The sequence below is a fragment of the Rana temporaria genome, chromosome 8 (genome assembly GCF_905171775.1).
Source record: "Rana temporaria chromosome 8, aRanTem1.1, whole genome shotgun sequence".
Taxonomy (NCBI): domain Eukaryota; kingdom Metazoa; phylum Chordata; class Amphibia; order Anura; family Ranidae; genus Rana; species Rana temporaria.
Window position 1 is genome coordinate 32,144,839 of NC_053496.1, and position 25,583 is coordinate 32,170,421.

Consider the following 25,583-nt stretch of genomic DNA (forward strand, 5'->3'; position numbering starts at 1 on the left):
TTCGTCCCTCTGAGTGTCACTCCTCCCTGACAATCTTATCATTATCATTCTCTTGTCATCGTTGTGATTTTAATGACACATTTACTATAACTGCTACTGAGCTCCTTCCAGGAAAAATAATATATAAAATAATAAGTCTCAATCCAGTAAAATCAATGGGCCAGATACACAAAGAGCCGGCGTAACGTAAAAATTCCCATTTAAGTTACACTGCCTTAAAATTTCTACCTAAGTGCCCGATCCACAAAGCACTTACCTAGAAATTTTCGGCTGTGTAACTTAAATTCCGCCGGCGCAAGGCGTTCCTCTTCAAATGGGGGCGATTCCCATTTAAATTAGGCGCGCTCCCGCGCCGGCCGTACTGCGCATGCTCGTGATGTCATTTTCCCGACATGCATAACGCAAAATTACGTTACGCCGAGCTTTGTGGATCGCGCTGGGTCAATAAAGTTGCGTCGGGAAAAAAAAAAGATACGGCGAAAAAAAAAAATATTTTAAACAAAAAAAAAAACGCGTCGCTGGACAGAAGGGTCTGCTTTTACAAGGTGTAAACAGTTTACACTTTGTAAAAGCAGCCCTAATTTTACGATTGCAAACTAAAACTTACGGAGAAAAAACTAAGCTGAAAAGCTTCGTGGATCTCCGTAAGTGCTAATTTGCATACCCGAGGCGGCATTTCGACGCGAAATGCCCCCAGCGGCGGATGCGGTACTGCATCCTAAGATCCGGCAGTGTAAGTCGGATCTTCTGTCTATCTCTTGGAAACTGATTCTGTGGATCAGTTCCAAAGATAGAAACAGGGATACGACGGCGTATCAGTAGATACGCCGGCGTATCCCTTTTGAGGATCTGGCCCAATGTGTGCATGAAGGGCCCAAATGGTATAGGGATTCTGTCCCATGTGAGGTTAGTTTTGCAGAGCTCTGTAAGATCGCATAGAAATCACACTGCCGCGCGCACGCGCGGCACGATGCTGGACGGACGCTGCTAGCTTGAGCTCCGTCGGACCAGGAGAGCCAGGCACTGTTCCCGGGGCCATCCTACAGCCACAAACCCCCAAATTACACCCATCACCCCCGCGGGATACGGTGCATGCCCTCTGGCAAGAAGGGGCGCAATCGCCGCTCCAATCACACGATCACCAACTACCTTTTGGATCTGGAGAGAAGGATGTCTCAAAATGGCGCCGGCCACCATGCGGCCTCCAGCAGCTCCCCACAGGCTCCTGTTCTACACTCAGCCAACAGTGAGTACGCACAGCCTCTCTCAAAGGCTGATTTGGATGCTAGCCTGTCAGCGATCTATGAAAAGCTTGTGGGTAAACTGGAGCAGGAATTGCATAAATCTACCAGTGCCCTTACATAGGAAATTGCTAGTATAGGAGGCCGCACTGACATCCTAGAAACTAAGCATGATAACCTAGCCCTTGCACATAATGACCTGAGAAAGGATTATGAGATACTGGCAGATAGTTTTTCTTTCATGCAAGCACACGTGGAAGATTTGGACAATAGAAACAGACAAAATAATATAAGAGTACGCGGCATCCCTGAATCGGTCACAGATCTAAACCAGGCGATCATAAAACTGTTTCACAATCTTGTGCCTGACAAACCAACGTCTGCATTCGCCTGCGACAGATTGCACAGGGCATTGCGCCCCAAACCAACCCCAGATAAACCTCCCAGAGATGTGATTATGTGCTTAAAAGACTTTATCACTAAAGAAGATATTATGAGGGCATCCAGAAACACCCCAAATATTAATCTCGATGGGGTTAAATTACAGATCCACCCTGATATCTCCCCTGTGACATTAGATCGCAGACGCAGGATGAAGGAAGTCACAGATATTCTTCAATCAGCTAGAATCAAATACAGATGGGGCTTCCCTTTCAAACTGTCCATAATGCACAATGGTACTACTTACACCATATATAATGTAATAGAGGGAAAAAAATCTGCTGATTAAACTAGGCCTATTGGATCAGGAACCACCGCAACGCTTCCCTGTGACCCCAAGATCCTCTCCCATCTGGTCAACCCCATCGACCAGACGTAGCCAGAGGGAACAGAGAAGATGGATTCAACATCCTCTACGTCAGTGTTCCCCAACCCCCGGTCCACGGCCCACTACCGGGCCGCGGCACTTCTGCAGCCGGGCCGCGAGCAGGCGGCATGAAAGAGCCCCACATGCGGACCGCGGCACTCTGCCATTCGGACCGCAAGGAGACTTTTCTTCCTCCTGCGTCGCTCATAGAGCCGACAGCGGGAGGCGGAACAATTCTGGGTGGAGGGCGGAGCTGCCCGAGGTTATCAAACATGCGATTGGCTGCTAGGACTGTCCTTCATCCTAGCAGCCAATCACCTGTTTGTTACCTCGGCCCTCCATCCAGAACTATCCCGCCTACCTTCCTGCAACTTTTCTCCTCATGCTGTGTCTCCCTCCGATCTGTCCCTAAGTGTGGGGGACAGAACCGAGGACTGTAATGTGTGGGGGACGGAACCGAGGACTGTAATGTGTGGGGGACGGAACCGAGGACTGTAATGTGTGGGGGACGGAAGGCTGAGGACTGTAATGTGCGGGGGGAAGGCTGAGGACTGTAATGTGCGGGGGGGAAGGCTGAGGACTGTAATGTGCGGGGGGGGGGGGAAGGCTGAGGACTGTAATGTGTGGGGGGGACTGAGGACTGTAATGTGGGGTTATGATATAAATAGGGGCAGATGACAGTACTGTTAATGGGGGAGCCCAGAGTATGACAAGACTACCAGTGACAGGGTGAGTGTGAGCAGGGCCTAGTGGGGGCACTAGCTTCATCTGTTGGGGCCTTACCACATCTGGTGGCAGGCAGCATGGCAAGTGACAATCCGCATCTGGTGGCAGGCAGCATGGCAAGTGACAATCCGCATCTGGTGGCAGGCAGCGTGGCAAGTGACAATCCACATCTGGTGGCAGGCAGCGTGGCAAGTGACACACTCAAAGCTCCCACTGATTCTGCATTATGGTGGGTTTAACTTTATTGTTTACTACAATGTAATAAATAGAAATAATGCGCTGAAAAATTGCCCGCGCAAAATCGCTTACCCCCCGCATGCCATCCCCAACCTCCCCCCAACCGGGCCTTGGAAAATTTTCTTCCATGCAGCCGGTCCCCGGTGCCAAAAAGGTTGGGGACCACTGCTCTACGTGACCAAGCTGCCTAATCTACTCTGACTGTTCGAGTTTTTCAAGTTTACATTTTTGAACTCTGTTTACAAGACAATTTCCCTCATCACCCCCCCAATTTTTCTTCCCCCCCCCCTCTCTCCTTTTTAGGTGATCCTACAGTATGGAAGTCCAGTCTGGATATCTCCACTTTGTGGTCCACCCTCGAAGTCTAGAGCCACCATGACCCGAATTAAAGTGACTGTCCGGAGGTGTGCGACTTGATTATGCCTCTTGACATTGGGGTCCCCCGGTCTACAATCAACTCTACCTGGCTGGACTTCCCTGTGTGTTGCATAGTACTACAGGTTTGCAACCTCCATTGCCCGGGGGCCCCCACCCTTTTTAGTCCCCTTCCCTTCCCCTTTCCCCCCCTCCACCTGCCTCTTTTGAGCTGGGGCCTCTTGGGCTCTAATATGGTTTGTTATTCCCACCCCACCTACATCCCACATATACCCTCTTTCAGATGTTTTGTTTTATGTTGTATAATTTGTTTGCTCATGCACTCACACAATTTTGCCAGATTAGATCTCACTTTCTACACGCCTGGCTCATCCGCCGTTGCTAGATTGTCCCCCATTCTCCCTGCGTGGCCTGCCGGCTGGCCCAATTTCTGGGCTTGCTTGCTGGCCCTGCTGGTAGAAATTGGACTTGTTAGTCCACTTTTGTTTTTGACTGGACCATTGGACCTCCTGTCCCCTGGCCCCCTTTCCTGGCACTTTTTAGTAGCCAGTTTTTATGCAATGAAAATCCCGAACCCTCCTACTATTAATTTCTGGCTTACCCTGGTCAATCAAACACCCCTGATATATAAATATAAACCAACATATGAAGCCAGGGGTTACCCTCGTAAGTTCCATAAGATATGGGGCCCATGGGTGAGTTCAGACCGTACTATAGCATCTAATACACAAGGTACTGACTAAGGCTGCTTTCACATTGGGCAGCGGAGGTGCGGTGACGGTATAGCCGCGCTATTTTTAGCGCCGCTATACCGTCGTATTTACCGCGATATTCGGGCGCTAGCGGTGAGGTTTTAACCCCAGCTAGCGGCCGAAAAAGGGTTAATATCGCCCGCAATGCGCCTCTGCGGGCGGTATTACCGTGGTTTCCCATTGATTTCAATGGGAAGGCGCGGTATAGGAGCGGTAAACACCCCGCTCCTATACCGCTCCAAAGATGCGGCTAGCAGGACTTTTGGAGCGGTCCAGCTACCGCACCGCTTCAATGTGAAAGCCTTCGGGCTTTCACATTGAAGCCTGCAGGGCAAGATTTATTCATGCGGTATAGCAGCGCTATTAGCGATTTTTAAACTGAGGAATTTTTTTTTTTTATATATTTTTGGGGGATATTTATTATAGCAAAAAGTAAAAAATATTGCATTTTTTTCAAAATTGTCGCTCTATTTTTGTTTATAGCGCAAAAAATAAAAACCGCAGAGGTGATCAAATACCACCAAAAGAAAGCTCTATTTGTGTGAAAAAAAGGACGCCAATTTTGTTTGGGAGCCACGTCGCACGACCGCACAATTGTCAGTTAAAGCGACGCAGTGCCGAATCGCAAAAACTGGCCGGGTCCTTTAGCTGCCTAAAGGTCCGGGTCTTAAGTGGTTAAAGGGGTTGTAAAGCTTCGTGTTTTTTCACCTTAATGCATCCAACACTTTGCAGTGTCCGGCCCCCCCGAGCCCCCATTTTACTTACCTGAGCCCCGAATTTCCGAGGGCGCAATCCTGCGTCGTTCAACCCCATGGATGATCGGCTCTTCATTGGATAGATTGATAGCAGCGCAGCCATTGGCTCCCGCTGCTGTTAATCAAATCCAATGACGTGGCTGCTGGGGGGGTGGGGCTGAGTCATACAATCGGCGGCTATGGATGACGATTGTATGACACAGGAGTGTGCCCGCAAGGTAACCCCCTCAGGAGAGAGCTTCCCAGAGGGGGTTAGCTCTTGCGGGAAGTAGCTATGGGAGCCGCCCTGGGACCCCAGAAGAGGACGATTGGGGCCACTCTGTGCAAATCAAACTGCACAAAGGAAGTAAGTATGACATGTTTGCTTTAAAAAAAAAAGTGAACCTTTATTGTCACTTTAATTTCAAAGCCCTTAAAGCGGATGTTCCGCCAAAAAAAAAATATTAAAAGCCAGCAGCTACAAATACTGCAGCTGCTGACTTTTAATATTAGGACACTTACCTGTCCTGGAGTCCAGCGGCGTCCGCAGCAGATGACAAGCGATCGCTTGTCACCCTGCTGCTCCCCCCTCCATCCACGGTGAGGGAACCAGGAAGTGAAGCGCTGCGGCTTCACTGCCCGGTTCCCTACGGCGCATGCGCGAGTCGCGCCGCGCCCGCCGATTGGCTCCCACTGTGTGCTGGGAGCCGAGTGTTCCCAGCACACAACGGGGGGGCGACGGGATGTGACGCAATGCCCGTCTTTTACCTGTGAATGCCGGGCCGGAAGTGGGTGCAAATACCTGTCTTTAGACAGGTATCTGCACCCCCCTCCCCCCTGAAAGGTGTCAAATGTGACACCAGAGGGGGAGGGTTCCGATCAGCGGGACTTCACTTTAGGGTGGAGAACCGCTTTAAGGTGAGGGTACACCTGGTGGTGGAGTGTGCACACTGCATGAAGACACTAATTTCACAATTTTTCTGCTGTTATTATGGACTATTATCATCACTTGTTCTGAATATTATTAAGGACTGTATTTAAAAACACATTGAGCACTTGCACTTTAATCTTGGCTATTAATTGAGCACTTTGCACGTCATTTTGGGATGTGATATGTTTACTGTGAAGAGAAATACATATAGTTTATTGTATATCCACTTGTGTTATTTATCACTTTATAGGATCATTTTAAACAGGGCTCAAGTCCTGCGGGAACGCATGGGAACGGAGTTCCTGAACTTTTTTCACAGCAGGAACGCAGTTCCCTTTGCAGGACTAGAGCAGCTGAGAGCAGCCGAGCCGCCGGAGCCAATCCTTCACTAAGCAGCGATGCCCAGCTCGAGTCACTGTCAGGGGCAGGCGAACCTTAGTAATCCTTTATGTTACTGGCCGCTTCCTGTAGACATTGCGGTATCGAGGAAGTGACAGAATACCCGATGAATACGATATACAGGAAGTGACCAGTAACATAAAGGATTACTATGGTACAGTGGATCGAAAAAAAAAAAAAACATGCGGTTTAGTAATTATGCATATGAGCGTTTCATTGTTTTTTTTTTTGGTGGGGAGTGGATCTTGGGTGGGAGTTCCCACACTTTTTTCCACAGGACTTGACCCCTGATTTTAAACCAATTGGGGGGAGCGCCGCACATTGGGTAAAATACATTTTGGATTTCTCACAATTTGAGGAAGTGTGGGGTAGTGCTGGTAGCTGAGAAATTGTTTTTTCTTTTATATTTATTTGTATTTTTTATTTATTCTTACCTTTTATATATATTTTTTAATTTGTTTTATTTTATTTTTATTCCTTTCTGGCAGCTCACAAGGTTTTTTTTATACATGAATTACACAGGTTCTGAGGCTAATTTAATGCAGATAAGGCACCAAGTGAGTTTAATTATCCCCTTAATCAGCCACAGAACCTGTGTTATTAATACGTGTTCAGTTTTAAAGGGGTGAGGTGGCAACCCTAGTGGGACAGTGAAGCCTGGGCTCACAGGTGGTAGAGTGGAGCCTGGGAAACATGGGAAACATGGGGGGATCTGATCTGTGGAAGTGATCAGAAGTGACAGTCGGCCTGCCAAGTTTACCCCTACTCCTGCTGACATATGACATATGCTGGCGGCAGCAAAAAGGATTAAACCAGTATTATTTTTTTTACATTTCAAGTTAGATGAATGTTTGTACTTCACTATGCTAGTGACACACCCTCTCTGTTGAGCAATTCGACCATCGCAATCACAGGGGTGGAAGCTTAGGAACAGGACCAGAACCAGGTCCATACTCACCAAACTTACATAACATACTTAGTTCTATATTCTTTGTAAGCTAGTTCCCCTCTCATTGGTCTAACGCTATCACATAGTAAATCACATCACATATCAAACTAACAGTCATGGATGGTTATTACTGAATTGTGAGCTCTTGTGAACCAGAGCTTTCCCCCATAACTTATACCTAAGCTGGTCTGAAGCTGGCCATACACCAGTAGAATTTCATTTGTTTTAGGAATATTCTAATTCTCTAATTGTTAGTGGGGTCAAATTGTTGTTCATTTTCAATGACAGTGGTGAGAAAATTGGAAAGGAACAGGATAGAAAATGTTTCTCTAAATTAAGAAATTTCTATCACTGAATGTGGTTTTCGTTTAGGAAAGTCCATTCACTCCAAATATCGTATGTATATTGTTTTAGTTCTTTCAAACACAATTTTACAAGACATCAAATCTCATCAAATGTACTTGTAACAGAATGGCCCGTGACACCCAGAGACTTTTGAAGGATGGGGGGTACTCCTGTGCCAGCGTCACTAATGACTCTTGGGTCTAGAGTCATCTTGTGCCCCTTTTGGGCATAGGGTTGTGATAGATTTCTGTAATAATGCCTATTTGATAAGATGAGCTTATTCTTTTTGTTATCAGAACCACTAATACTGTTTGATATTTTCTTTATTGTTTATATTGTTGTTTTTGAATTGGGTTTTTTCTATATATATGCATGAATGAAATCATATTAGTACCTATTTTCCTTGATAAAGATTTTGTCAGATATCAGGAATGAAATGAAGAGATAGGTGTTTTAAAGTTATAAGTACATCTTGGAACTTAAGGTTGACCATACAAAGACATGTTATTAAGAACAGATGTAATCCTCCCTTCTACTGCCATTTCATCTTTACTACACATTCCAAGCCTTTCCTGGATGTTTCATATTGGAGAAGCAATTGTGGATTTTCTATAGGAAGTTCTACCCTTCCCCCACATCCTGTCTTCAGCCCACCAAAAAGGAATTTGTGACATCGGAAGGAACTTAAACTTTGTAACATGAACTGATTTTGAGCTATATGGAGAGGCCCTTCTATGAACTGGCCAATAACAGCCTTGCAAGGGGGTGGGATCGATGGGTGTGTACATATGTTGTGTGATATTCTCTGTGGTTTAAATAAAGAACCAGCAGGGTTTGCTTTTCCTGTTTGGGATCGAAGCCGAAAGGTGAGCAACATGTGGTCTGTTTTTTGATTGCATTTGTTTCACCTTATATATATATATAGTAATTTGGGTCTTCCGACAGAAAATGTGTACCCCTGAGTTTGTCAGGATATCAATTAAGTAATGAGTCTCTATCAGGGTGACTGAGAAATGATAAATATAAATTACATGAGATGGGACATTACTGATATTTCATGTATGGCAGGAGATCTGGACATATTATAGGTGACTTCATGCTGACCCACACCAGGTCAATAGACTCCTGAAAGACATTCCATTGTACATTGTGTAATGCTAATTAAGTCTGGAAAGGTCAGATGTCTCCTTTCAGGGGTAGGGAATTAGCATGTCAATTATGTTTAGTAAAGGAATGTGTTTTGGGTAACAGGTGAGGGGAACTTGTCGGAGACGGAACATCTGGGGGAAAATTAACTCCTCTGAATGTCATTATCTAAAATAATGTGATTGAAGCCCCATTGTGTGATGTGTGGATGGAGAGTTCCTTTGATTACTGTAACATGCTTGTAACTGCATAAAAAGCTGAGAGTGTACCATTAAAGTTCATTCATACATTTTGGAACCAGTAACAGAGCTCTGTCTCGTTATTTCTGGGGAAAATCCAATGGGTCGTGTCTGCTGGATTGTGAGTGTCAGATAAGCTGTCGTGGGTTGATGGAATGGGAATATCGTAAACGGTGGTGACCGTTACAGTACTAATAAGAATTATGTATACTATGTACACTAGTGTATATGACTGCTATATGACTGGCTTTACTCACATTACTAACAAGGTGGCATAGGATGGAGCACACAGTGGTGACACTCAGATTGATGCAGCAAATTAGTCTTTATTTTGATTTTGGTACAGATTTTCAAGGAGAAACATTGTTAAGAAATCAACGTCTGAAAACAGGACCACATATACATTTATAATCTGAAATGTATAGCTTTGTGTGGCTTGTGAATATTTGCAGTCAGAGGGACCCTTCTAGTCCTGAAGATTTAGAAGTCTTCTGAGTCTTCTGTAGCCAATCTCATGCTTTTCGAAGAAACATAGAGAAAGAAAAATCATTTACACATGTTGTGTTCAGCAATTTGTGGGGTAGGCGGGTAGCACAGTGCCATCCTCTGGTCGGGTGAAGATCACATCTGTTTGCACGGAGTGAGAACCTGGGGGGTATCTTTCGGCACAGTGCCACTGCCACAGAGTACGTATCTAAACATAAAGAACATCCCATTACTGATAAATTTGCTCTGTTTTGTAGTTTTGGCTTATGGTAAAAAGTTACAGTTACAAGTTTATATAGCAGTGAATTCAACTTTTACCAAACATTCACTGGTGGTAAACAAATCATTGTCATTTACAACCTATGCAGCTGGAAGATTCACCTATAGACAATGGCCCAGATTCACGTAGGGCGGCGTAACTTTAAGCTGGCTATGCCGCCGCAACTTAGAGAGGGAAGTGCAGTATTCACAAAGCACTTGCGTCCTAAGTTACGGCGGCGTATCGTAAATGTGCCGGCGTAAGCACGCCTAAATCAAATGAGGAAGAGGTGGGCGTGTTTTATGTAAACTAATTATGACCCCACGTAAATGACGCTTTTTACGAACGGCGCATGCGCGCGCATGCTCAGTATCACGTCGAATTTTCAAAGTAAATTGCGCCCGCTCAATGCTTAGTCGACGTGAACGTAACCTACGCCCAGCCCCATTCACGGACGACTTACGCAAACAACGTAAAATACGACGCTGTTCGTACGCTTCCGACGTCCATACCTTACATGACTTACCCCTGCTTTATGAGGGGTAACTTTACGCCGGCGTATGTCTTACGTAAACTACGTATCTTGATACGCCGGGCGCACGTACGTTCGTGAATCGGCGTATCTAGCTAATTTGCATATTCTACGGAAGCGCCACCTAGCGGCCAGTGTAAATATGCAACTAAGATACGACAGCGTAAGAGACTTACGCCGCACGTATCTAAGTCGAATTTATGCGTAACTGATTCTAAGAATCAGGCGCATAGATACGACGGCTCTCATTCGGGCTTACGACGGTGTACGTGGCGATACGCCGTCGTAAGTCCTTTGAGAATCTGGGTCAATGTTTGTTCAAAGTTTTTACTGCTTTATAGATATCAAGTGAGTGAAAGGGCAACTTTTGGATAGCGTAGGGAAAGATTTTACTTGTGTCTTGTACCACCGCTAGGTGCATAGTTACATAGTTAGTCAGGTTGAAAAAAGACACAAGTCCATCTAGTTCAACCAAAATAAGTAAAATACAATGCCATATACACCACCCACAGTTGATCCAGAGGAAGGCGAAAAACTCCAGCAAAGCAATTTGCTATAGTAGTGGAAAAATTCCTTCCTGGTCCCCTGAGAGGCAATCGGATTTTCCCTGGATCAACTTTACCTATAAATGTTAGAACCCAGTTATATTATGTACATTTAGGAAAGAATCCAGGCCTTTCTTAAAGCAATCTACTGAGCTTGCCAGAAGGTAGATTCAGCCTCTATTTCTTCGGATGACAATTGTCACTGGGACAGAAAGCGAAGGGAAATCCAAGAAATCAGAGTTGTCACCAGAACAAAATATGAATGCAAATCTTCCAATGGGGACATCTGGGTTTACAATTGGGAATCTGCATTTTCATCTTTTTACGTGTTTTGATGCATTTATCATGTGTTTTTCATGCACTCCTACTGAAGTCTATGGGGCCAAAAATGAACGAAAAATGTCAAACTTAAAGAATCATCTGCACCTTTTTTTTAAGTTACACAGAAGGGCATTACATAGGTGTGAGCGGGCAATAATGGAATTGCTATTGTCATGCATTTTCAAGCGGCAAGTCATACAGGGGCGAACAGAGACATAGATGGGAATTCCTTTCACTTTGGAGAGATTTTCACTGGACAAGAAGTGAACAAAATCTCCCAGAGAGAAGACAGTAGGAAAGGGTTATAAGCCTTTGCTATTGTATTCAAAACTCCAATCCAAAAAATGTTTTGGTTAACTACTTGCCGACCTGCCGCCGTCATTCTACGGCGGCAGGTTGGCTCTCCTGCGCGAGAGCCCGTAGCTCTACGTCGGCTCTCTCGCAGGCAACTAGGGGCCGCCGGAGACACGCAATCGCTCGTTACAGAGCGGGGACCGGGAGCTGTGTGTGTAAACACACAGCTCCCGGTCCTGTCAGGGGGGGAAATGCTAATCCTCTGTTCATACAATGTATAAACAGAAGATCAGTGATTTCCCCTAGTGAGGTCACCCACCCCCACAGTAAGAACACACCCAGGGAACATACTTAACCCCTTCCCCGCCCCCTAGTGTTAACCCCTTCACTGCCAGTGGCATTTTTATAGTAATCTAATGCATTTTTATAGCACCGATCGCTATAAAAATGCCAATGGTCCCAAAAATGTGTCAAAAGTGTCCGAAGTGTTCGCCATAATGTCACAGTACCGAGAAAAATCGCTGATCGCCGCCATTACTAGTAAAAAAAAAATATTAATAAAAATGCCATAAAAATACCCCCTATTTTGTAAACGCTATAACTTTTGCGCAAACCAATCAATAAACGCTTATTGCGATTTTTTTTACGAAAAATATGTAGAAGAATAAGTATCGGCCTAAACTGAGGAAAAAAATTGTTTTTTTATATATTTTTGGGGGATATTTATTACAGCAAAAAGTAAAAAATATTCATTTTTTTCAAAATTGTCGCTCTATTTTTGTTTATAGCGCAAAAACTAAAAACCGCAGAGGTGATCAAATACCAACAAAAGAAAGCTCTATTTGTGGGAAAAAAGGATGCTAATTTTGTTTGGGAGCCACGTCGCACGACATGTAAAAAAAAAATATTAATAAAAATGCCATAAAAATACCCCCTATTTTGTAAACGCGAAAATCCGTTCGCCTGTATGCAATTCCGCCGGGGGAAAAAACACGCATGCGCTGAAACAATTCGATGCATGCTCGAAGCATTGAACTTATTTTTCTCGCCTTGTCGTAGTGTTGTACTTCACCGAGTTCTTAACGCTTCAGAGAACTTGTGTGACAAGGCGAGAAAAAGAAGTTCAATGCTTCGAGCATGCATCGAATTGTTTCAGAGCATGCGTGTTTTTTTCCCCTTCGGAATTGCATACAGGCGAACAGATTTTCCTATAGGAATTTTTTCAGTCAGAAAAATTGAGAACCTGCTTTCTACCTAAGTCCATCGGAAATTCCGACAGTGTCTATGCCGCATTGGAAATATCATTTTGCTGTATAACTGTTCTAAACATGGGAAAACTGCGCCCCTTTACAGGCATACTATAGACACCCCACAGACATGAAATTTAAAGGAAAATTTCATTTTTATTGTTTCACTTAAATCACTGCTCCCGAAAAAGCGTCCGTTTTTAAAACTTTTTTATTTTGCATTGATACATGTCCCCTGGGGCAGGACCCGGGTCCCCAAACACTTTTTATGACAATAACTTGCATATAAGCCTTTAAAAGGAGTATTTTTGATTTTTCATGTTCGTGTCTCATAGACTTTAACAGTGTTTGCCTGTTCGTCTGATTTTTTTTTTTTTGCCTGTTTGCATGTTCTGGTGACAACCGAACCGGTGGGTTTTCGGCTCATCCTTACTGCAGAGTGTCAGCTTGTATTTAAACTACCTTCTCTGGGCCAGATTCTCGTAGATCCGCGTATCTACGAGCGGGGCGTAGCGTATGCCATTAACACTACGCCGCCGCAACTTACTGGAGCAAGTGCCGTATTCTCCAAGCACTTCGTAATTTGCGGCGGCGTAGTCTAAATGGCCCGGCGTATCCCAGCGTAAATCAAAGGGGGCGGCTTGTATTTAAATTAAGCTGGCCCCCGCGCCGAACGAATTGCGCATGCGCCGGCCTTAAACGTAGGCCACTGCGCATGCTTCGTATTAAGCCACAAATACATTGGTTGCGACGTGAACGTAATTAACGCACAGCCCTATTCGCGACAAGTTACGTAAACTGTCCCGACGGCCATACTTAACATGGCATACGGCGGACCGACGTAAGGTTACCCCTCATATAGCAGGGGTAACCTTATGCTTACGGAAACGACGTAAACTACGGCGAAGCGGCGCAAAAACGTTCGGGAATCGGCGTATTGGCTCATCTGAATATCCGACGTTGAAATGGACGTAAACGCCACCTAGCGGCCAGCGTAGTATTGCATTTAGCCTAATTCCGGCGTATCTTGTTTTGAGAATACAAAACAATGATACGCCGGCTGGATTTTCGAATTACGCCGATGTATCTGTAGATACACCGGCGTAATTCTTTTGAGAATCTGGCCCAGAGTATTTAGTTTTTGACAGGCTGAGAAAGGAACCACGTATCTCTGGAACCATACAGTAGATGATAGGAGCCCCAAATTGACCAGTGGTGGTTTTTTTTTATTCTGCTCATGGCTCTGCCTCACCTGCCTCCCCTGACTGCACGTCCCTGGTACAAAGCTGGGTTGTAGGTGCACATCAAGTCCTGTAGTAGTGCTGCGTATGATGACAGGCTACTTGGCAGGTGACAAGCTGCATCTGGTGGCAGGCGACATGGCAAGTGACATGCTGTATCTGCTGACAAGTGATGTGGAAAGTGACATGCAGCATCTGGTGGCAGGCGATGTGGCAGGTGACACGCTCGGGGCTCCCGCTGATTCTGCATTATGGTGAGTTGAACCATTTTATTTTATAATACAATGTAATAATAGAAATAATGCGCTTCAATCATCCTGGCACCATATCAACCATGGTGCTGTGATGATTGAAGCGCCAATACCAGGCGTTTGGAGTAAAGTGGGCCGGTCTGGGTGAAGTCCAGGGCCAAATTTTTGTCCCGGTCCAAGCCTGGTTGCACTCCCCTCCTACTTGCTTACAGTGTGGGGTTATATAATTTTCCTGGGCCCCAACAGGTCAACACATGGGCCCAGGAAAATTATATAACCCCACACTGTAAGCAAGTAGGAGCAGGAGAGGTGTTTATATATTTTTTTATTTTAAATGCAGTAACGAACTGTAATGATGCCCGGCCCCACTGTGTAGCTGATGGGGGCGGGCCGGTACAACAGGCCTGGTTGCACTCCCCTCCTGGGCCCCTGTGTTGACCTGTTGGAGCCCAGGAAAATGATATAACCCCACACTGTAAGCAAGTAGGAGCAGGAGAGGCGTTTATATATTTTTTATTTGAAATGCAGTAACGAACTGTAATGATGCCCGGGCCCCACTGTGTAGCTGATGGGGGCGGGCCGGTACAACAGGGCTGGTTGTACTTCCCTATCGGCGGCCCTGATTGTACGATAACACCTAAGTTGAACTCTGAGGACATTTAAAAAAAAATGACTTTGAGTGGAAATACTCACGTAGCTCTATCCTTCCCAAATTGCACGGTTATATTGGAGGCGCCTAAGCCAGGTCCAAGTATGAGACCCTTCCAGACAAAGGTCACCTTAGTTACTTGTCCAACATCAATCTTAGCATCAATAAACGTTGTGTATGATTTGACTGAGATACCTCTGTAGAATACAAATTCAGTGCAGTTAGAATACATTTGTATATTTTTCTCCAACAAGTACAAAAACATGACACAGATGGAGGCAATGACCCCTCCTTACAAATGTATGTATTGTATGTAAACCCTAACAAAGAATTTCTCTTGTTATTCCATTTTGGTTGGTTAAATATACGACTGAAACTGTTTTGTTATATCTGTTCAATAAGTGCAAAAAATACTCTTTGATCCTGCCAAAAATCTTGTAACATAACAATGTTAAGTATGGCCGTCGTTCCCGTGTCGAAATTTGAAAAAGTTACGTTCATTGCGTAAGTCGTCCGTGAATGGGGCTGAACGTCATTTACGTTCACGTCGAAACCAATGACGTCCTTGCGGCGTACTTTGGAGCAATGCACACTGGGAAATTCCACGGACGGCGCTTGCGCCGATCGGGAAAAACGTCAATCACGTCGGGTCACAGAAGATTTACATAAAACACGCCCCCCTGATCCAAATTTGAATTAGTCGGGCTTACGCCGGCTGATTTACGCTACGCCGCCGCAACTTACGGAGCAAGTGCTTTGAGAATACAGCACTTGCCCTTCTAAGTTGCGGCGGCGTAACGTAAATCGGATACGTTACGCCGCCGCAGAGATACGCTGCTGGACGAGAATCTGGCCCTACGTATGAAAACTGAGTTATTGAGTGTTGTCACAATTGGACAGGAAATGTGTAACTGGCAGGATCAATAAAAAACAAAAAACAAAACAAAGGGCAGCACGGTGGTGTAGTGGTTAGCACTTTCACCTAGCAGCAAAAGGGTCGCTGGTTTGAATCCCGACAACGACACCATCTGCCTGGAAAGCAGGAACAAAGATTGTCTCTGGACAGCCGCACTCTGAACAAATTGTAACCTTTATTAAAAGAAGGACAGCACTACAAGTCACAGCAAAGTAAAATAAAATAAAACCCAACCACTGACGCGTTTCACACTGAAACTAGTGCTTAGTCATGACTAAGCACTAGTTTCAGTGCGAAACGCGTCAGGAGTTGGGTTTTATTTTATTTTACTTTGCTGTGACTTGTAGTGCTGTCCTTCTTTTAATAAAGGTTACAATTTGTTCAGAGTGCGGCTGTCCAGAGACAATCTTTGTTCCTGCTTTGCTAAGTGCATTGCCTGCACCTGAGTTGTCTGCCATGGTGGATGTTCGTTTGGGTTCCCACTTGGATCGGCTATTCCCTTTCCACCATCTGCCTGGAGTTTGCATGTTCTCCCTGTGTCTGCGTGGGTTTCCTCCGGGTACTCTGGTTTCCTCCCACACTCCAAAGACATGCTGGAAGGTTAATTGGATCTTGTCCAAATTGGCTCAGTATATATGTGTGCCAACCGTGTCGAGATCCTACGGGGTAAAATGACCGCACCAGCCAAGCAGACACTGGCTGCAAAAAGCGCCTAGAGGCGATTCAGTTCGCATGTGTAGCGCTCTGCAAGCGTTTATTCAAATGCAGCCACCACATCATAGAACTGGTAGGCTACAAAACATTAAATTTTTGTTCTTGGGATACCCTTTTATTTCTAAAAAAACATTTGGGACAATTAGTACTTTAATCTTCTAAAAAATACAAACATCTTACATACGTACTTGTAAATTGTGAAGTCCCGAGTCTTTCCTTTAGATCCTTCTAAAGACACAGAAAGTATTACAGCACCAGTCCCACTAGTAATGTTGAGGGAGCATTTGTATCTATAGCCTGGAGAATAGAAGATGATGGGGTATTTTCAATTAAGGAAAAACTCAACCCTTATAAAATGAAAAAACATATGTACAGTCGGTGCTACACAAGTCATTCTGAAATGCTATTTATTTAAAACAACCTTTCCATATCAATCCACAGCTACCTACCTACAAGGTCCTCCTGAAGCTGACTTTATGAATCTTACTTTCTTAAAACCCAGTGCACATAAAAAGAAAAACCTGCCCCAGCTTTCTCTTAAGCTCATAATTTTACATCTTGCATTATATAGAGAACCTAAAATCAATCCCACCAGCTCAGCCTGTATCTACCAATCCTGAAAGGGCATTTGATTAGGTGGACTGGCAGTTCCATGAAGACAACCTTGGCTAATAGATGTAGGTGACTACTTCTGTAAATTTACTCAACATCCACTGCAGCAGTACGTGCCAATGAGCCTATTCCCCCTTCTATAACTTTAGCAAATGACATGCGACATGGGTGCCTCCATGCACCACCTATTTTAATTCTGACCCTGGAACACTTTTAGAGAGATACATTGAATCTCAACATCAAGGCAACATCAAAGGCTTTCCTACGAGACTCGAACATCAGAAGGCTTTGTGGATGCTCTTCTGTTCTTTGTCACTTCCCAGGCCACAACTCTTCCCAATAGCCTATGCAAACTGCATAGGTATGGAGGACTATCCAGTTAAAAAACAATCCCCACAAGTCGGAGGCTGTGAATCAGTGGTGTATTTAGGTTTTGTGCTGCCCAAGGCATGACTAAACTCGTGCAACCCCTAATTTATATATGATACACCCTGTAACGGAATGGCCCGTGATACCCAGAGACTTTTGAAGCATGCGGAGTACTCCTGTGCCGGCTTCACCAATGACTCTTGGGTCTAGGGTCATCCTATGTCCAATAGGGGCATAGGATGACTGAGAAATGATATCTTGAATTACATGAGATGGGACAATAATAATAATTCATGTATTGCAGGATATCTTGAAATATTACAGGTGGTTAATTATGAACTCAACAGGTTAATTGAAAGATGTTAATTGATGTTAATCACCTCCAGCTACCTGGCTGTAGTGATAAAAGCTTGCTGTGATTGCATTATATTGTCTATAGTGCTAATTAAGTCTGGCTTCTGAAGGACCTCTCATTGTGTGATGCTAATTACACTGTATTGTGTGAAAGTTTAATTCATGATAAGGTGTGGAATGTGACTTGGCACCCTCTAAAGGTCAGACGTCTGACTTATGTTTACTAAAGGAATGTGTATTATGTAGCAGGTAAGAATAACCTATCGCGGAGTGGATAATGATTGGATAATGATTCGCAATTAGTTCATGTAGATTATCTGAATGTCATTATCTAAATGAATGTGTATTGAGCACCCATTGTGTCATGTTGTGGGTGGAGTTAAGCCATTGTTTCTTGGGGCTTCTAACTGTATAAGAAGAGTCTGAGTTTAACATTAAAGTATTCATTCGTTTGAAGCAGAGAACAGAGCTGTGTGTCTCGTCCTTCTGGGGAATTCTTATGGATCGTGTCTGCTTGATTGTGGAGTGTCGGATAAGCTGTCGTGGGTTGGAGGAATGGAATATCGTAAACGGCGTTAACCCCTGACTGTTACACGCCCCTTCCTGTCAAGGTCACACCCCTTTATGTTTAAGAATTACCCTGATATTTTCCAGTGGGGACCCTAGTTATGAGGGCCTGGGGGGGGTTCCCTTAATCTGCAGAGATTTCCCTTTACTTCTTGTTTGGCTATGGGGCAGGAAATAAAGAGAAATGGACGGATGGCAATTTTTTTTTTACAGGGGCTATAACCATCCCTTACTCTATCCATAATGGAAAAAAAAGTGATGCCTATAGATCTTCTTTAAGTAGTGAGGCCACTTTATGGGGGCGCCAGACCGATTTGTCTTGTGGCCCAGTCCACCTCATAAGACTGGCGCTGCACTAAAAGTGTAGCGCAAGCCAGCTGGGACTCTTTTCATGCTGCCCCCTTCAAAGTGCTACCCTAGACCTGGGCCTTGTTGGCCTAGGCCAAGATACAGCGTTGCTGTGAATATTACTTTGCCAAGCTACTTCTGACCAATTTCCCCACCATCGGTGAGCTCTATTATCACCTCAGCTCCAGAAAGGTTTTACCCCCCCCCCCCCCTCATGACTAGGCATTTTTTTGCTATTCAGCACTGTGCTACTTTAATTGGGAATTGCGTGGTCATGCAACAAACAAAATTTATATGATTTTTTTCACAGAAATAGAGCTTTCTTTTGGTGGTATTTGATTACCACTGTTTTTTTTTTTAAATTATATAAACATATAAAAAAAAATCTTTGTGCTTTAAAACACATCCAATAATAAAAACAATCTTCATAAATTGAGGCCAATATAAAGTCTGCTACATGTCTTTGGTAAAAAATAAAATAAAAATCCCAATAAGTATATAGTAATCGTTTTGTTATAGTGAACAAACTATGGTTATTATTTTTTTATACTACTAATGGCAGTGATCAGTGTGATAGTGCGGCAGATAATATGACACTAACTGACACTGGGTGGGAGCTTACATAGTTACATAGTTAGTCATATTGAAAAAAGACACAAGTCCATCCAGTTCAACCATAAAAAAAAAATATATATCGTACAATCCCATATACCCTATTCTATACTCACAGTTCATCCAGAGGAAGGCAAAAAAATACCAGCAGAGCATGATCCAATTTGCTACAGCAGGGGAAAAAATTCCTTCCTGATCCCCCTGATCCCCCGAGAGGCAATCAGATTTTCCCCGGATCAACTTTACCTATAGCCAGTTATATTATCTACATTTAGGAAATAATCCAGGCCTTTCTTTAAGCAATCTACTGAGCTGGCCAGAACCACCTCTGGAGGGAGTCCATTCCACATTTTCACAGCTCTTACTGTGAAGAAAACTTTCCATATTTGGAGATTAAATCTCTTTTCCTCTAGACGTAAAGAGTGCCCCCTTGTCCTCAGTGTTGACCGTAAAGTGAATAACTCAACCCCAACTCACTATATGGACCCCTTATTTGTATTTGTACATGTTGATCATATCCCCCCTTATTCTCCTCTTCTCAAGAGTGAATAAATTCAGTTCCTCTAATCTTTCCTCATAGCTGAGCTCCTCCATGCCTCTTATCAGTTTGGTTGCCCTTCTCAGCACTTTCTCCATTTCCCCGATATCCTTTTTGAGAACTGGTGCCCAAAACTGAACTGCATATTCCAGATGACGGCCACTGACATCACCAGTGACACTGACACTGGCTGGGAAGAGGGCTAACATCTAGGGTGTTTAAAGGGTGTGTGCAATATGTGCTGCTATTTACTAATGATCTTTTTGTTTCTTATGCCTGCTTTGCAGAGATAAGAAGCAGAGAGATCATTCCCTCTGTACAGAGCCCTGTGTTGATTGTCAACACAGGGCTCCGGGCTTTGATTGGATCAGCAGGTCCTGGCCATGAATCAATGGCCCGGGACCTGCTGACAGACTCCTGCTGTGTACAGTCACAGCAGGTGTCAGCGAGGGGGGAAGGGGCGCGCATGCGCTTTGTCACTTTGTCTGTACGGACCGCCTGTCCGCAGTACATTGTGGGCGGGCCTGCAGTCCACAAGTAGTTAAAGAATATCTATGGTGTTGGCATGGACACATGTATACCTGGTTTGGCAGAAATGCTCTAAAAATCCTAAAAATGAACATCATGCCCATGTGTTGTATCTTTTTTAGGCCCTTCCAATTTCAATCCTGCAACATTTTTGGAAAACATTCCATAGAGAGTTCCTACCATTTGTGTGGGCCTGCTCCCTTCCTTAAAGGGGTTGTAAAGGATTTTTTTTCCCCCTAAATAGCTTCCTTTACCTTAGTGCAGTCCTCCTTCACTTACCTCATCCTTCAATTTTGCTTTTAAATATCCTTATTTCTTCTGAGAAATCCTCACTTCCTGTTCTTCTGTCTGTAACTCCACAAAGTAATGCAAGGCTTTCTCCCTGGTGTGGAGAAAGACTCTTGAGGGGGCGAGCAGGAGTGTCAGGACGCCCACTAACACACAGCTCCTTTCTCTATCTGCAAAGTAGAGAGTGTCCTGACTTGCCTGCTCGAACCCTCCCCGCTCAGGAGGCTTTCTCCACACCAGGGAGAAAGCCTTGCATTACGGTGTTGAGTTACAGACAGAAGAACAGGAAGTGAGCATTTCTCAGAAGAAATAAGGACATTTAAAAGCAAAATCGAAGCATGAGGTAAGTGAAAGAGGACTGCACTGAGGTAAAGGAACCAATTAGGGAAAAAAATATATTTTACAACCCCTTTAATTAACACTATAGCTTGCTTAGGTTACTGAGGTACATCATAGCAAAACCATCACCGCTAGGGTGACCACGTGTCCCGGATTGCCTGGGACAGTCCCGCATTTTGCAGGTCTGCCCCGGGCACCTTCATTCCAGGACAATACAGTGTCCCAAAATGAAACTGACACAGCCAGCCCCCCGGGCCAATCTGATGCCCCCAAAAAAGGCCGCCACATCACCACTTTACTCACTGACAGTACTTGTCCTGGCCGGGAATGCCTGGAGGAGCACAATCCCCGCCCCCTGCTTGTGATTGGAGAAATCATAAATCCCACCTCTTGTGTCCAATCAATGTGCTGTGATTCGTTACAGCACAAGCTGATTTTTGGGAAGGGAGTGACCCTGAATGGTAGTTTGGAAATGTGGTCACCCTAATCACCGCTACTCAAAAAGGGAAGGAAGAAAAGTTCAGAGAATTGTGGTTTTACTGGACGATGGTCACTTGTTCTTGGGAATATAGAACAATGTTGGATAGTGAAGACTAATGGCTCTAGATCTCATTCATCTGTCTACTATACTGTGGAGTGACAGACCAGGACACCATCTCTTCTTCCCCTACCTGACTCTCTCATCCTACACTTCCCCTCTCCCTTTTTGTTCACACTCTTCCATCCCTCACCTTTTTTCCTACATGCTTGGTTGTCTCTTTATGTCTCTTTATGCCATCATTCTCCTGTGTGCATTTGTTTTATATCAGGATTGGGTGGGAGGCATATGTAACGGACCTATGCATGCTGCCGGGACATCGATAATCTTCATGCAGGGAGGACTACAAGGAACTGCATGGCTTGGCACAATTGGATGTACCACATTGTATTCTGAGCTCAAAGGGTTAATTATAGAAGGGATTCTTCCACTGCTGAATGCTAATGTTCCCTTTGCATAGCTAATGAGAACTCTCTTTTGTGTAGGTAACAGCCTCCTGTGAGGTGTATGCTGATGGGGATTATGTGTAAGTGATAATTGTTTTAAAGGTTAATTGAATTCTATTGTCTGATCAAGTTAAGTTTAGGAGCCAAAACGGCTAGCGACTGATTGGCTCAAGGGAATGTCATTATTTCAAAGTATGTGTATTGAAGCCCCCCCCTGGGTGGGGGGGAGTGTCATTTGTTTCTGTACAGTTTGTAACCAGATATAAGGAAGAAAAATGTGGCATTAAAAGTCAGTCCTGCTTGACTCTGCAAACGTAGCCCGTCTCGTTTCTTGAAAGGGCGTTCGATGGGATATACCGGCGGTACCTGTATATCGCAGCTTGCCAGGGAAAAGGACTTCTCCAACGGCTGAGACCCTCTCACTACATGGGTAGCCGTTACAGCATACTGTCAACTGACCCACCTGTAACTACCTCTGGTAATGTCAGCAATGTTATAATAACCTTATGGGTTATAAAACTGTACTTGGTCTTTTACATGTACTTGAGTTCTTCTTTCTATGTATGTTGGTGAGTTTGTGCTCACTACCCTGTCCCTTTAACCACTTGCCGACCTCGTTATAGGAAAAAGTGGGGTTGGGACTTTAAATGAGGCATGTGGTTTGCACCACCACAGGCCTCCATCCCTGAAAGGGTTTAAAAAATGGAAGGTTGGGACTTTAAATGAGATGCGATTAGCATAATGCGATTAAATATACATATGGAAAATACAAAAATTCTTACCATAATAGTCAGGCTCAAAAATGCCAAATCAAAGAAGCACAAAACCAAATTCATCTGTCTAACTGTATGTAATTAAAACAGAGGTTTAGTTGCAGTCATTTGCAAATGTCTGGGAAGCTGCAGGCCACGTCACGGCACTCTATGTAACTGCAGTCCTAACTATGAATTTAAAGGCCTCCAAAAGGAGGAACCCAGGTGTGCTAACTAATAGACAGGGAGCAGAAGGCAACATAGAACCGCCCCTATCTATGGTTGGTCTGGCAAATGAGAGCACTGAAAAGACAAAAAACAGGGGTGAAACCAAAACATGCCTACCAAACTAAAATACCACCAAACTGGATGCGGACCACATCAAACTGGGTCAGCTAGTCAAAAAATGACAATGCATGAATTAACTTGTTGGTGGCAGATCTGTGGAGGCAATTATGTAACACTCCTGAAATCGCATCTCCATCCCTCAGTTAATGTTATAGGAAAAAGTGGGGTTGGGACTTTAAATGAGGCATGTGGTTTGCACCACCACAGGCCTCCATCCCTGAAAGGGTTTAAAAAATGGAAGGTTGGGACTTTAAATGAGATGCGATTAGCATAATGCGATTAAATATACATATGGAAAATACAACAATTTTTGTATTTTCCATATGTATATTTAATCGCATTATGCTAATCGCATCTCATTTAAAGTCCCAACCTTCCATTTTTTAAACACTTGCCGACCTCCTCATGTAGATATACGTCGGCAGAATGGCACGGACAGGTACATCAACGTACCTGTACGTGCTCAGCTTGACGTGGGTCGGGGGTCCGATCGGGACCCCCCCCCCCCCCGGTACATGCGGCGGTCGGGTTCCCTCGGGGAGCGATCCGGGACGACGGCGCGGCTATTTGTTTATAGCCGCCCCGTCGCGATCGCTCCCCGGAGCTGAAGAACGGGGAGAGCCGTATGTAAACACGGCTTCCCCGTGCTTCACTGTGGCGGCGAATCGATCGTGTGATCCCTTATATTAGGGAGACTCGATCGATGATGTCAGTCCTACAGCCACACCCCCCTACAGTTGTAAACACACACTAGGTGAACCCTAAATGTTACAGCGCCCCCTGTGGTTAACTCCCAAACTGCAACTGTCATTTTCACAATAAAGAATGCAATTTAAATGCATTTTTTGCTGTGAAAATGACAATGGTCCCTAAAATGTGTCAAAATTGTCCGAAGTGTCCGCCATAGTGTCGCAGTCACGAAAAAAATCGCTGATCGCCGCCATTAGTAGTAAAAAAAATAAAAATGCAATAAAACTATCCCCTATTTTGTAAACGCTATAAATTTTGCGCAAACCAACCGATAAACGATTATTGCGATTTTTTAACCAAAAATAGGTAGAAGAATACGTATCGGCCTAAACTAAGGAAAAAAAAATTATATATGTTTTTGGGGGATATTTATTATAGCAAAAAGTAAAAAATATTGAATTTTTTTCAAAATTGTCGCAGATGTGATCAAATACCACCAAAAGAAAGCTCTATTTGTGGAGAAAAAAGGACGCCAATTTTGTTTGGGAGCCACGTCGCACGACCGCGCAATTGTCTGTTAAAGCGACGCAGTCCCGAACTGTAAAAACACCTTGGGTCTTTAGGCAGCATATTGGTCCGGTCCTTAAGTGGTTAAAAAATCCATAATTAAAGAATTAAAAAAAAATCAATCCCACCTCATGTAGACAAAAATATAATGCTTGTTTTTATATTTATAATTAGATTGGCACATCATTAGATTATAATTTCTACCAGGAATGGAATTAGTAAGGATTGTAACCATAAAGGGCTGAAGAAGAAAGTAATACTAGTGAAACTTACGGGGAAATTCGCCAGGCTCTCCGGTGTTTAGGAAATACGCCTGAGGGCTTGTTGTGTTTACAAGATGCCTGTCTGCATAATGTCCCATACGTGGGCATCCTTTATCGGGACATGGGAAGCTGGTACCCTGTGGGGAGAAATAAGGGACTAATAGAGACAAAAACAGAGACTGGTAGAGACAAAAACAATGACGACACTACCCAATTGCCACCCTTTCATTATCTTGCAGGTCAGGTGTCTCATGTACAGTGCCTTGAAAAAGGTTTTCATACCCCTGGAAATTTTCCACATTCTGTCATGTTACAACCAACAAAGTAAATGTATTTTATTGGAATTTTATGTGGTATACCAACACAAAGTGGCACATAATTGTGAAGTGAAAGGAAAATGATAAATGGTTTTCAACATTTTTTACAAATTAATATCTGAGTGTGGCGTGCATTTGTATTCAGCCCCCTTTACTAAAATCTAGTGGAAGCAATTGCCTTCAGAAGTCACCAAATTAGTAAATAGAGTTCACCTGTGTGTAATTTAATCTCAATTGAAATACAGCTGTTATGTGAAGCCCTTGGAGGTTTGTTAGAGAACCTTAGTGAACAAACAGCATCATGAAGGCCAAGGAACACACCAGACAGGTCAGGGATAAAGTTGTGGAGAAGTTTAAAGCAGGGTTAGGTTATAAAAAAATATACCAAGTTTTGAACATCTCAAGGAGCACTGTTCAATCCATCATCCGAAAATGGAAAGAGTATGGCACAACTGAAAACCTGCCAAGACATGGCCGTCCACCTAAACTGACAGGCGGGGCAAGGAGAGCATTAATCAGAGAAGCAGCCAAGAGGCCCATGGTAACTCTGGAGGAGCTGCAGAGATCCACAGCTCAGGTGGGAGAATCTGTCTACAGGACAACTATTAGTCGTGATCTCCACAAATCTGGTCTTAATGGAAGAGTGACAAGAAGAAAGACATTGTTGAAGGAAAGTCATAAGAAGTCCAGTGTGCAGTTTGCGAGAAGCCATGTGGGGGACACAGCAAACATGTGGAATAAGGTGCTCTGGTCAGATGAGACCAAAATTT

At 44.2% G+C, this 25,583-nt stretch overlaps 1 protein-coding gene across 1 annotated transcript in view; it reads right to left on the reverse strand.

The window, feature by feature from the left end:
* Window positions 1-9,188: 9,188 nt before the first annotated feature.
* LOC120946803 (pancreatic lipase-related protein 2-like) overlaps window positions 9,189-25,583 on the reverse strand; it is a 68,995-nt gene continuing 52,600 nt past the window's right edge. The window contains exons 10-13 of the mRNA XM_040361510.1: window positions 24,507-24,633; window positions 16,526-16,634; window positions 14,752-14,904; window positions 9,189-9,576 (exon numbers count right to left, since the gene is read on the reverse strand). Of these exons, the coding sequence (XP_040217444.1) occupies window positions 9,504-9,576; window positions 14,752-14,904; window positions 16,526-16,634; window positions 24,507-24,633 (462 nt within the window). The 3' untranslated portion in view covers window positions 9,189-9,503. The remainder of the gene's footprint in view (window positions 9,577-14,751; window positions 14,905-16,525; window positions 16,635-24,506; window positions 24,634-25,583) is intronic.